The sequence below is a fragment of the Schistocerca serialis genome, chromosome 1, assembly GCF_023864345.2.
Source record: "Schistocerca serialis cubense isolate TAMUIC-IGC-003099 chromosome 1, iqSchSeri2.2, whole genome shotgun sequence".
NCBI lineage: Eukaryota > Metazoa > Arthropoda > Insecta > Orthoptera > Acrididae > Schistocerca > Schistocerca serialis.
The window spans coordinates 743797861-743812386 of NC_064638.1; the positions used below are offsets into that span (position 1 = coordinate 743797861).

The 14526-nt window shown below is 38.7% G+C and overlaps 1 protein-coding gene across 2 annotated transcripts in view; it reads left to right on the forward strand.

The window, feature by feature from the left end:
* LOC126481902 (UDP-N-acetylglucosamine--peptide N-acetylglucosaminyltransferase 110 kDa subunit) overlaps positions 1-14526 on the forward strand; it is a 143861-nt gene that overhangs the window by 107509 nt on the left and 21826 nt on the right. Inside the window, exons 1-3 of one of the 2 annotated variants that reach the window (XM_050105869.1) lie at positions 10548-10794; positions 12178-12267; positions 12345-12450. In XM_050105869.1, coding sequence (XP_049961826.1) covers positions 10637-10794; positions 12178-12267; positions 12345-12450 — 354 coding nt within the window. In that variant the 5' untranslated portion in view covers positions 10548-10636. Of the gene's footprint in view, positions 1-10547; positions 10795-12177; positions 12268-12344; positions 12451-14526 lie in introns of those variants that run through there. The other variant, XM_050105863.1, reaches the window with a different exon arrangement.

Sequence of the window (14526 nt, forward strand, 5' to 3'; positions counted from 1 at the left end):
TTACAATGTTCTGTCTTAGATATAACAAGAGCCAGTTTTAGAACAAGCGTCTAGTTCTTGGCTGGTAAGCTGAGATAATGTTCAGTGTGAAGACAGCTGATTACCACACCACTACCCCATAGTCTTTCGCAGTGTTACGCGCATCCATTGCTCCTTTCTGTGGAGACATTGTAGTCCGGGTGTTAACAGGAAGTCGCCGAACAAGTAGATTGAGACTTGAAGAAGAAATAAAGGGTGTCCCAGGACGACGATCATTCGAAGCACAAAAGTCAGTAAACATACTAACATGTACACCTTAAAAAAACCATGAGCACCTCTTCAGTAGAAGATATATTACACAGTAGCAAAGAAGAAAAAGTGCTCATAACTTATAGCAGTATGCACTTTGAGCCCATGCCTATGCGACATGAACACTTCTAATGATCGTTCCTATAATATCGTTTAATATTTACCATTCCTCCTGGACACCCCGTACATACGTGGAAAAGTTTTAACTCAGACAATAACTTGTGCGAGTAATTAATAAATCTTGCTTCATTTTGGGGTATTAAGACAGTAAGCAGCAACTGGGAACTAAGCTAAATAGTGTACGTTAGTAAACCATAGCGTCCAGCAGTATTTTAGTTTCCCTTTACACCTGTATTTAAAAACATTTAATATAAACTTCGCTGACGCTTTAGTCGTTCTCCGTGAATCATTCTTCATTTTTATTGACCGCTTTCCCCGGTTTCTTTCTTTATATATGTAGATTATTAAATTCATTTTGATTTCACTGAAGCCCTTTGATGAATCGTTGTGACAGGAAGTAGTTTCCTCAAGCAGAGAAGCGTCACGCCGTATTGCAGATATTGATCGCCACCGTCCCGCCTCTCTTAACGTAATTCTGACAACGTATTGGGTCGCAGTAGGTCGGTTGATTTACTGATACGAAATCATAGGACATTCTATTCCAGGAGAGCATTTTTCTTTATCAAAACTGTCGTTTCGTACTTACAGCTGATCATTATTGTAGATTTTAGTTTCCCCTTCTTTCCTCCGTCAAGAGTACAACTTTCTTCCCTTTGTTTTCAAGTTACCTTTTGTAGCCTTTCTAAAGAATTGTTAGTAAGTGTAAATTCGTTTCAACAATAAAGGCACAACTTGAAAATTTGCAGAATCTGATTTAGCGCTGTAGCTTCTCACTACTCAATTCTCAGACTTGTATTCAACAAAGTACATGAAGTGCGAATTGATTAGTGCTCTTGTTGTTCAAGGAATAATTGTTTTCATGGCTGCAAACTTTAATTAAGAGGGTAGTCCCAAAAGTAAGGTTTTCTATTTTCTAAAAGTATATTGACCTGCTTATTTCTACAATGGTTTACATCAGTTTACAGCTTGAACATTTAGCTATTTTTCGACATAATCACCATTTCTTCCGATGCATTTTTGTAGACGCGGTGGCAGTTTTTGTATGCCCATCTCATACCAGCTCGCCGCCATGCTGTTCAGAAAGTTATGAACCTCTTCTTTCAACTCGTCGTCGGAGCTGAATCGCTGGGACAACAATTAACGCTGACAGGTACTGTGAGACTGAAAAAACTCAAACGGGCAATTCTGAACCGGAGAAGAGGAATGATGAGCAAAGGCGCACACATTCTCGATGTCAACGCTCGCCCACACATCGCTCGGCAAACCGTTGCTCTCCTGCAACGGTTTCAGTGGAACATAATCACCCACTCACCCCTTAGTCCTGACTTAGCGCCCAGTTGCTATCACATGTTCCCTAGGTTAAAAGATCATTTGGCCGGAAAGCGATTCAGTTCCACGACGAGGTGAAAGTAGAGGTTCATAACTTTCTGAACAGCATGGCGACGTGTTGGTATGACAAGGGCATACAAAAACTTGCACAGCGTCTACAAAAATGCATCGACAGAAATGGTGATTATGTCGAAAAATAGATAATGTTCAAGCTGTAAAATGATGTAAACTATTGTACAAAGAAACAGGTCTATGTACTTATAAAAAAATAGGAGACTTGCTTTTGGGATTCCCCTCGTAAAATGTCTGTGCCAACTAGAACGGAGATATCATCTAATTTAGTAGAACTGAACTAGAATTCAACGAGTTCACATATAGTGCATTACTTGACTTGTCGGGGGGGGGGGGGGGGGTTGTCAGTATTCACAGCCATTAGTACGAAGTACAGGAGCTAATAGTTACCGCAATGGCCAAAAAATTGGTCTTGCTTGCTGGAGGAGAATGAATCAGTCTCCGGCCTGTTATACTAACTAAATGTAGTTCATGGTTTTCACTAGTAACTCATCTATTGCTCTGGCTGTAGTGACCTCGACGTTGATGGTACGTCTAGCCCTGACCTCACTGACTCGTCATCGCCTGTTACGATACCATTTTTATCAGGGAGCTATTACATTAGAACATTGATAATTAAAAACAATTTTTTCGGATTGCTATCATTTACGAAAACACATTTTACTGGCGTTCATAGAAATAAGAAACACGAAGTACAAAACTGTTCGTATATTATTTCGTATTACAAGCCTTGTAAACAGCAAAGAACTGACCAAGTAGCCAAGGCTGAAAAATTCAAAATGGGTATTAAAGTACAATAGTGTACGAAAAGAAGATCAAAATTTGTTGTTTTTTAGTAGTAGACTCATTTTTTACTATTTTGCTAGTTCTCTCAAACGTTTTAAAGATATCACTCTCAGCTTTTTATAATCATTTTATTATATTCGTCTCAAGGGTTGATCCATTTTCAGCACGTCGTTGTTGCTAGACTTTCGTTGGGTCATGGTAGTCGATGACTCTGGCAAATTATTTCATCGTTCTTCAGCATTTGATATTGTCATTACATTTCATGTAATTCTGAATGTGTGCCCTTCAATTGGAGAAAGGGCACAGTCCATCACAAGCGAAAGTTCACAGGGAGGTAAATCTTACTGCCCATGTTTCGGTAGGACATGGGTAGATTGGCTTGAGAGGTTGCGCAGTAGTATTGGAAGAGGAAAAAAAAAGTTTCATACGTTTGGCGCTTCCGAGCAGTATTGTGCTGTTTGTGGGCAGTATTGTCAGTTGCTTGCATGCTTCGTTAATGTACAGTGTCAACGCTTTAAATGAGTCCAAAACAGGAAGAGATTCCATTCATGCACCGAAACGTACAAATCATTGCCGACGTTATGGGACATGAGAATGGATGAACATAAAAGCCAGAAAATTACTCCTCCTAAGTTGTTGTTCACCAAATACACTTCAGTTTGGAGGGATGCTTTTTAATTCTTTAAAATCAAAGTTCCAGTAGCGTATAAAATATTGGAACACCAACTAAAAAGTTCTGGCATAATCATTTTCTCTTTCAGCCTCAATTATCTCAATAAATTTTGACGAGTGAAATTTTACCTCACCTTGTTTGGTGGAAGAAAACTTTTGTTTTTTCTTTATGCTTGAAAGAAAGTGTTATCGCCCAGAATTTCAAACTAGACTAAATCACATTTTTACGGCCAGCTCATAACTAGCGGAACTTCTAGGTGGTGCGCGTGCGCCAATTTGAATTTGCCAACTGGAACGCCTTCGGTTAACCAGCCTTTCGGGTGATCGCTATTGGGATAATAAATTCCCTTTATCTCTTTCGACAGCGATGGCTTTATTCTTAAATGTTCCATCTGTGGTTCCCCGGTGTGCCATGGGACTGACTCAAAATACGTTAATTACTTGGGCACGGATTTTCCAAGGCGAAATATTATGTATATATATATACGGTCCTTGCGGTGCATCATTGTTTCCAATCAACGGATGTAGTTAACTGCATAAACAAAGAAGTGGAAACGTGGCCTCAGTTTGTTGGCAGCGGTAGCAGGAGCAGGTGTTGCGTTTCCTGCAACTACAGACTTCGCGGGCACTTTGATGTACGATGTGCCGCATCTAATTTCGTCCCAGTTTAGAGACAGCCCTGTGGACTTGCCAGTTCCAGCCGTTGGACTTGGCCCGCCATCCCGAATTTTTCTTTTTTGTATTCTGTGCTCTTTTACTTGTTTTGTTTTTATATGTCTCATTTACAAAAATTATATGAAATCTGCTAACTTTGACGCGTTTGCATCTTTTCGACTGCTCTGCTTTTTCAAGATATCTGCCGCGAATTAATTTTTGGGAAACTCATAAAATCGTAATGTAGATTAACAAGACTAAACCTTGAACGATTAGTAAAAGTATTTTGACAGGAGAGGATGTTTTATACGAAGTAAATTTTTAACACGCATGGAGGTGACTTGCTCCGTGTGCAGAGGCGTGTGTTATTATTCTCTCTTCACATCTTATCACCTGATCTATTAACAGTTCGTTGGAATGCTAATATTTTGGCTGAGTCGCTATGATTGTAGTGCTACCGGTGGCGTATGATAGTGATGCATGCCAAAGGTTACGCCACCGGGAGCAGCTGCGGCTAGTAAATTTTGTTCGTGTGCCAGATGCCCACTGATACACTGGACTCGCTCGTAAGATCGCACCTTACGGATTGAACACGCGTTACAGGACACTATTTCTGTAAACTATTTTCAAAACTAATATACGTATGTCCAATTTGAACAGTAAAGCTGTTAAATTTTGTGTGTCCTTTGCCCCATTTGTAGAAAGCTCGAAGTTCTCAGTAAGAATTATACACCTACTGCAAATGTACATAAAATCTTAACGCCAAACGCCATCGTTGTCTGGCAAGTTCGTGCCGTGACGCTGTGATGGGCTCTGTATGTAACAGAGTGGTAGAAGTTATGGATTTACAGTTTTTCACCAGAATCGTGACGTTACGAGAGAATGCTTCATTGTCTTAACTGTTTTAGGACGGTAAACGTTTTTATGAACTGTATCTTCACATCCCATGTATTTGTGTAGTTCGTATTGATCATGGTTTATAATTTTTGAATGTAATTGTGATACCTTCCCCCACAATAAGAAATGTTGTTAATGGAAGTACATTCATATTTGGAAAGTACTTTTGGGAGGGAATAAAGCTCTGGACTCGGAACTTCACAGACATGTAAAGCAGCAGTTACTAAATTAGGCATTGTATTTCGTAGCTGACGTCAACCAAAGGGACCAATCGCAAAATCGGCCGCGTCTCGGCTTTAAGAGTGCAGCTGAAATGTTTTCAATTGAGCAACGACGAGTAGCAGCTGTGCCTGCAGCATTCCATAACCACCCTGTCAGACTGTGACGCATTTTCCGACGGTGGCCGATTACAACAGATCGATCGTTAGGGCATCGGTCACGACATTTGCAAGCTGCGCCCATTACTCGCGACCAGATCTTCAGTTTGTTGCTGAATGTGAAATCTTAGTTCTGTATTGCGGTCGGTTTAACAGAAACTATTTCATGGGACTTCGCAGAAAAGCACACTAAGGTCGCTCTGTGGTTTGTGTGACATTTTGTCAATTTGCATTCCTATTTCCGATTTTGTATGTTGTCTTCAGGTACTTACCCTTTTTGCCACTCCCCCAATACAAGTGGGATGTTGTTAAAGGAAATCAAGAGCAACAGCTCTTACGTTATACTGTAATCTCCCCTTTCCTGTATTCTTGCGATTCGCCACTGGGTTCAATCAAGTCACCCTTGGTCACAAATAAAGGGTGTACATAAAGGTGGGGAACACTTCCAATTATTTATTGCACAAGAACTTAACATTGTATAGGTGTCATACATATTAAATTTTGAAGAGAAACTCTGAAAGTCTTTTCAAACATTCGATATGCGAACCATGAGTGACCCGGCAGAAGTCAATACTGTAATCGAATTCTTGCCATACCCGTTCCATCATGGCAACGTCAACTGTGGCAGTCGCTTCCCGTATTCTCACCCGGAGCTCTGCTAAATCACGTGGTAGAGGCGGTACATACACCACATCTTTAATATGCCCCCCACAGAAAAGTCACACGAATTGAGATTTGGTGATCTGGGAGGCCATTTCATGAAACACATGTCCCCTTCTGTAGCACGGCCAATCCATCAATGCGGCAGCTCCGTGTTTGCGACTAGCGTTGACTATCGGCAATTTACCAAACTACATGAGGGGGGGGGGGGGGAGATGACGCATGTATGATGTTTGGTTCTTGTGCAATAAATAAAGTGTTCCCGGACATCATGTACACCCTGTATAGCTGTAGGCGTAGTGGAACTATTTGATAAATCTTTCCATGTACGGGATTCACGATTTCGTAAGTGGTATAGCATTTTATAGCAAAGCACGAGCTCTGTTTCGTTAGAAAATTATTTATAGCACCTGAATGTGCTCGCGCAACGTTTTTGGCCATGGAGCCCATGCAATCCCAAGGAAATGACCACGTCTGTTTTTGTAGGTCAGCCCGTTTCGGTTTCCTTTCTTGGTGAATTTTACGTTGCTGCCGAAGATTTTGGCCTTTCTGCTTGTCGTCACGTATTATCAGTGTGGAATTCAGAAAAAAAATCCCAACAATGTAATCTTCGTTCGTACAACTTTAATACAAAACTTACTCCTCTTTAGGATTGTTTCGTTGACGCGTTGGGGGGTTCTTGAAAGATGTACGTAACTGATTACAGTACATAACCCATTTCTTTTAACAAGTTTTGTGATAATTATTCAGCTCGAGCAGCTTATGGTAGTACTGGCCGCTTAATTGAACGTTGCAGACAGTTAAACGCATACGCAGGCGCAGTCGTAATTTCGTTTCCGGACGGGGTCATGTACCGGCCACGGTATGACCCACGCCGTGCAGGATATGACCTATGGGGGCGTGGCCCACGTGGGTTGGTGGAGACGTCACGGGCGCTGCTGCCGCTCCCACTCGCCCAATCACTCAGTCGCCGCCGAGCACTGGCGCAGGACGCGTCGCTGTTGTACGCCTCGTGCACCGTTTTCTCTCTTGCAGTTTTTGGTTCACCGGTAAACTTAAGTGAGATTGCATTAGCACGGTTTGCCTGGTTCCAGGTTTCTGTTTAGTTCTGGCGCTAGGTTCGAAGCATTTGATAAACATACGGTGCGTTTCGTATATGAGTAAAGACACAGAAGAAGCGGAGTGTTTAATCGTACTCCCGCAAACAACACGTCTTCTTGGTAAACGGTTATAATATTTGATCATGTCAGACAGTAAATAAACTACTTAAACGTATATTTAAACAGTAATAAGTCGTCTAAGATGGGTTTATCCATTACTGCATTTGTCACGTATTATTGACACCTGTTACATGTATCGTATCAGACAGGCGAACTGTTTTACAGTGATACAGTTAGACATTAATGTTGTTTGTTTTTATTTTGCTTATGGTTGGAGGCTACAACTTTCTATGTTGATCAGGTTTACAGAATTGTCAGCTTACAAAGTACTGACAACAGCATCATTTAGCAGTTTGGTAACATCCTGGGTCATTTATTCCCCAGTATGTGCTTAGTGTGTGCGCACCTGGTATGAATTCACATCAGGCTTAGTGAAGTACTGTGCTCATGGAACACCTGAGGAGCCTGAGAAGCACAGGTTGTTTTCTGTTCATAATCTCACATTGTTTCCACATGTGATGAAGGGAGTTACCAAGGATAATTCCTCTTCCTTAATTTGAAAAGAAATTCACCTGACCTATGCACTTGGCAGTGAGATGCTTCATAAATTTTGATACTCAGTATAGGCCTCGGCCTTTAGTTCATGTAACTGCAGACATTCTGTGCTATAAAGGATACAGTTGGATTGTAAGATACTTCTGTTGCAATATACATGACAGCATTTGTTAGGTCTAGTGACATTTCTTTTTTAAATATCTGATAAATATCTCAGTGTGATTCATTGAGATATCCCTGACACGAGCTTACTAATGAATCCTTGATAAGGCATGAGTAAATATAGGTTTTTGTTTTTTATGGCAAATGAAAACAATTGTGAACTTGACAATAACAACATACATTTTACTGGAATGCAGATACGATTACAGCAATTTCTTCATGCATGGGTCATAAGGTTTATGTGTCTTTACTAATATCTCCAGATTGTTTTCTCTAGAGCCTGAAATTGAGTTAGCTTTACTAGCATTAGAAATCAAATTGGTCGATAGCATGTCTCAAACTGTTGACTTAATTTTCTTCCTTTCTTGTAGGTTCTCTAAGTTCTCTCATCCCACATTCAGCTTGTCAGGTGGTGTTCTATTATAATTAAGAGATGTAAAAGTCCTTTCTTAATCACATACAACTTGGTTAATTGTCTACATTAACTTCAGCAGATGTGGAGAAATTCCTATTATCTGGTCATTTTTTTGGTATAGCGCTGAATATTTGGCTCGCATTCTAATGATTCATCTTTGCCATTTAAACTTTCATGGAGGTAAAATGTTGTGATGCATTAAATTTGTGTTTATAGAAATAAGAGAAGTCACACTTATTTCTTCTTCTTCTTCTTTTTTTTTTTTTTTTTTTTTTTTTTTACAAACAGTTCACAAGCAATTAATTTTTTTACTTTTGTGTGTGACTATTCTTAAAAAATGTTAACTGTCACAATCATTTTCTGAAAAATCCTATATTTATGTGTGTAAATAGTCTAGTAATTTGGACAATTGCACCTGTATATTAGTTGAAGATGCAAATGCTTCTTCATTAAGGGTTCAGTCTGTTCTGAAAGTGCATTTTCTATCTGTTGAGGTTGACCTCAATCTCGTTCCATAATAAGATTTCTGAACTGCAGGTATCCAGATTAAGATGAAAGATACTAGCCAACCTACTACAGTTTCTATTATGTACACATAGTACACAGGACAGTGGACTTAATTATGTGCAGTTGTTCATAGTTATTGTTACAGTGTATCAGAACACACTTTTGATTCAGTATCTTTATATTTTTACAACTGTGTTAAAGTGCAGGTTTTACCAAAAGGTGGGGGAGATGGATTTTCATAATTGATGAGTTGGTTTCTATGTGGAATCTAGCTGTCAAATTAGTTTCTCCTTCTGTCTGGAGAGTATTCTGTAGTCACCTGTTACATGCACTGTGTCTTTAGAAGTTGTTATAAATTTAATTTGGAAGTTTTTTTTAAGATATAAATTGTGATAGTTAAGTTTAGAAACAAGCTAAATACAATCAGGGCTCTTTAACCTCAATATATTAGCACAATTTTGAGAAACAGTGTCAAGGTATGTGGGGAAAATTTATATTTAGATCCTCAATGTGCATGTATATTGACACAATTTCATGTGTAAAACACTTAACTGATCAGTGTACATAGAGATACTTTATATCGAGAATGTAACTGGCAGTCTCTGGCAAGAGGAAGAAATGGTATTGTGGATTATGAGATGTACAGAATATTACCATACAACAGTAGTAAATATAATAATCTCCCAATGCTTGAAAACAGCAAAGAGCATAGTGAAAGTGTTAAACTTAAATAGCAGTAATCATCGTGCCTCTTCTGAGTACAGTGTCCGTAAAACTGTCCAGAGAATCAGCTGAATCTCCTCTTTAGGTAGGAAGTGCAGTAATAACAGGAACCATTTATGATAAGTTAGTGATGGGTTGCTGTTGTTAATGCATTACTGATTGCAGGAAGTGATGTATCTGTAGCAATGGTTCCTTCTTGCAGTATATTTTAGTCATGGTAAATAAGAAACTAGCCATGCTGCCTTCCATACGTTTGTTAATACTACACTTGGATTGCCTGGCTATAGTGAATTTTAATTGATGATGTAGTAAAATGTCTTTCAAACTGTTTGACTGATAACATCCAAGGCATATGATTACCAATGAAAGATATTTTGTGTGTGCGCGCGGGCGCCTGCCCGCACGTGCCCATGGGTCATTAACTACAGTTTCATTTCCAGTGAACGCAGCGTTGTCGTTGTTTTGTTGTTGAACAACAGGGTAAATTTTCTTGGTCTGTAGTTTCTTGAGATACTAAGTAGTTAGTGAAAACTAGTAAACTTTCAGTATTCTTCAGGGCAGACTAGTACTCTTATAATGTAGCTGTAAACCAGTTTATATTTCTTTTGAAATTTTTGTAGCTGTTGCTGATAGTGGTTTTTCGTGGCGTAGGAGGCCGAGTATAAACAGCAACAAACTGCACGTATAAGTTGGCTTATTTCAGTAGGCCACATCTTAGAAGAGGATTGTTGCAGACAGCATGTGAATGATTTGCTACAAACAATACTTTCCTGTACATTCTATACACCACCTTCTATTAAAGTGCCATTCTTATCCAAGAAAAGAATGTTCGTCTTTCTAATGGTGAAGCCTGTCAAAATGTGGTTCTGCAATTTTTAAATATAAATTGTGGGCATAACAGGCATGTTTCCCCAGCTTATAACTGTGGAGCAAAGCCACACAATTAAATTGATTTTTAAAATGTGTTGGGACAGTTCGGTGAAGTGACAAGTATTTCACAGTAAAAGAAAACATGAACAACACAGTGTTTCCAGTCTGTCACTTTCGCTGCTCAATAAAATTTACGTGGATTTAATCCTTAGAAAGGTAATTGTAGTTGTGGAATCATGTTGGGAACTGAGGAGTGAAACATCTGTGAAGAAGAAACTGTGTTTACAGGATAATATAAAGTTTAACATTTAATATATTTGAAAAGGTGCTTGTGAATTCGAAAGGAAATTGCGGAAAAGTCTTTATGCACAAGTCATGCTGGTCACACCATGGACTATCAGTGCATCATTGTATATACGATCATCACCATCTTGCCACCCAAGGACAACCGACCAGTCTCTGGTTCAACAAGTGGCGACTGGGAACAGCCATCAAGGCAGCATGGTGGTACCTGCTGTTTTGCGTGGCTCAAGTGCTGCCTTAAGAGGTCCGCATTATTAAAACGTGCTCGAGTTACTTCCGTAGTTAAATGAATGGTTAATATGCATGGACTGTAATAGCAAACTTGTCAGCATGTTTATCTGTTTAGGAAATTGTTTTTAATCAGTTCTTTGTGACTAATTGCTGTAACTGACAAGTTATTAATTAAGAGAAATTGTTACACAATTCACTAGTTATGGTTTTCCTAATCTGCTATGCAAGACCAATAATGCACTGATGTTTGCTTGAATGCAATGCATGCTTTCAGTTTCTTGCTTTAAGTTTTTTCACCTTCTTCTTTTGATATGCCTTTGACGAGTTGTCAGGTAGGAACAAAAAATGTTGGAGACATGATACATAGTGTGCTACTTGCTAGTACTTTTCATGTCATTCAGATCATATGCAGCTTTTGTCACCTAGCAGTATGCCGCTAATTAAGACCATTGGTATACAACTATAGAATGCAGTACACTGTCATGACACTTTTTCTTATGCTTCTGTATGGTAAACTTTTGAACCATTTTTTTACCTCATCAGAATAGATGCTGCCTGCTGTATTTCTGTTGGGTTGGTCTGTGCGTTTTGTAGGCGAATGTGTTTATGAAAAATATTTACTGCAGTCTGTAGTGTTGTTCTTAGATCAGGTGGAATTGTGTTACTGTCATTTAATAGAAGTGCCTGCAACTTTGTCATATTGATACTATACATTAAGACCAAAGCCACAGAGTGTAAAAATGAAAACAACTTCAGAGAAGTCCTATTCAACATCAAGAAATGTTTACAAGTGATAGCTAGTTCTGGATTAAGGATCAAATCTATCAGATAAAATGGCAGTGTATAACATTATCTGGGTAAAGAACTCATTGTTTTATTTGCATGTTAATACTACAGTAAAAGCAGCACCTGTCACTGTGTTAAAGGCCAATATACTAAACAAAAGAAATTGTAAGTAGTTTCTTGTAACGTAATGTAACAAAGAAGCTAAACAACAGTGAGCTGTAGGGTGACTTGCTGTAGATACACAGACATTGCCAATAGCCTCCAGTATCCATGAACATTTTTTACAATGATAAGAAAGTTGAGCAGCTCCATATGTCTTTGTGATTAAGGCATTGTGATGATATGTCATGATGGGAAAAGAGTTATCTGGAAATTTGTATGTTTAACAGCAGAGTTTGATGTAGTTGAATTAGTTGATAGTCTTCAATCCCTTGTTCTGATTTGTTTAATGCAGATAGGTATATGGATAATGAAGCAGAAGGGGCACATACAGGTCTCAGTTACAGTTTGATTTTTAAAATGCTTCAGTTCATCATAAGAAACTGTTTAGACATAGATTCTGTACACTGACTATGTTCTGAGGAATGAATGCCAGTTTTTCTGTCAACAGAGCGGTAGCAGCCTATCTCCGTGCCCTTAATCTCAGCCCTAACAATGCTGTTGTGCACGGGAATTTGGCTTGTGTTTATTATGAGCAAGGGTGAGTAGTACATTAATTTATGTAATTTTTTATGAAAAGATTTGAATATATGGTAAGCCTTTGTTTCGTGTTTGTAGGCTTATCGATCTCGCCATTGACACATACCGTCGTGCAATTGAGCTACAACCTAATTTCCCTGATGCCTACTGTAACTTGGCAAATGCTCTCAAGGAAAAAGGACAGGTATGCTTTGGTTTAAACCCTTTTTTCCATAATCGAAATTTTAACTTCAGTCTCATTTGGTGCTATTAGTATTGACATGTCGGTGAGACAGGTGACACTGAAGTGATAAGAAGTGATAACATGATCATCAATTTCTCTCTCTCTTTCTCTCTCTCTCTCTCTCTCTCTCTCTCTCTCTCTCTCTCTCTCTCTCTCTCTCTCTCTCTGTCACCTTTTGATTATTATTAATAATGCAATATTGGCATACTAAGCCTGATGTGTAAATAATTTCCTTTCCCTGTCTGCTGTCTCGCTGAAATAACTTGTATTAATCCATTGACTGATAAATTATGAAGTGGCATGCTGATAGTTCACATACTAATTAAAATTTAATAAAATGATGAGGTATTAATAATAAATATTGAAGTAAAGATGGTCTTAACTGTTCTGTTAAAGTTGTTCTGCACAATAAGGAAATTTTTTTTAATCTAACATCTCTTCTTATTGTGGATGTAACTGTGAAAGGCTTCAAACCGTTTTCAGTCATGTGGCACATTGCTTCAATGTGTTTCTCTCAGAAGTTTAAAAGGGTCTACAGTAGTGTTTAGATTGTGGTAAAGTGTTGCATAATATAGCAATGGTCTTTAGTTATAGACGAGATCCAAGTGAAGTGACATATTGGCTAAAGAACTAGCTTTTGATTAACATCTCCACCCTCCCATCCACAGTTTGGTATTTTGTGGTTTTCTTGCAACAAAAGTTGGGTCTTTTGACACGTTTGATAAATTTGCTGCCGTTGTGGTCCCCCCCCCCCACCCCCCCCCCCCCCCCACCCCCATATGAGCTAGTGCTCTGTTTCCAGTGACCTCTGCCTCAAATAAATATCACGTTTGTGCTCTGTTTTCATCCATGGTTAAATTAATAGGTGTTTCCTTTACATTCACAAAGTAATGAGTGGGTGTTCGTATCTTCTCTTCGTTTAAGGATTAATTTCCTCTAAATAATTAAAGTTTCTACAACTTCTTCTACATTTTCCATCCATTATTCATTTGTAATTTAATCTAGTATTTAATTTGGTTTGTTTTATTATAGTTCATAGTTATTTTCATCACATTGACCATCCAACCCCTCCCTTCTAGTTCCCACACCCTGTCCCATTGCAGGTCTTTACCTTTCATAGAATGACTCATTTTCTTTATTTCAAACTAATTCTGAATAGAATTAGTATCTCCCATATAATTTGGCCATTGATCTGAAATATTTAAACTATCTCAGTGAGTGAAGTATTTGTCAGTCTATGCTAGACTTGTAGATAGTGAAATTTTGAAAAACCCTTTGTATTGTGAATGAAATAATCTACAATGTAAAGGTTTTGATAATGTGCTATCAAGTGGTCAAGATGCTTCTGAAAACCATAAGTTACAAATGCAGTTACCTATGACAAGCAGGACTCTGAGAATAGGGGAAATTTACAAGCAATAAGTTGATTATAGCCAAAGAAATAGTTTGAAGAAAAAGCTTTCATATTCAAAGCACCTTGTCACCAAAAAAAGAGTCTTGCAGCCAAAGTAAACTTCATTGTCACAAATTGCAAAAACATAATGTGTAGATTACCTAAAGAACCATGACTGTACACTATGTGATCAAAAGTATCCGGACACCCCCAAAAACATAAATTTTTCATATTAGGTGCATTGTGTTACTACTGCCAGGTACTCCATATCAGGAACCTCAGTAGTCATTAGACATCATGAGAGAGCAGAATGGGGCACTCTGCGGAATTTACGCACTTCAAACGTGTTCAGGTGATTGGGTGTCACTTGTGTCGTATATCTGTATGCAGAATTTCCACACTCGAACAACAATAAGTCCACTGTTTCTGTGATAGTGAAGTGGAAACATGGACATGTACAGCACAAAACTGTACAGGCCGACTTTGTCTGTTGACTGACAGACTGCAGACAGTTGAAGAGGATCATAATGTTGTAATAGGCATCCATCCATCCATCCAGACCATCACACAGGAATTCCAAACTGCATCAGGATACATTGCAAGTACTATGACAGTTAGCCGGGAGGTGAGGAAACTTTGATTTC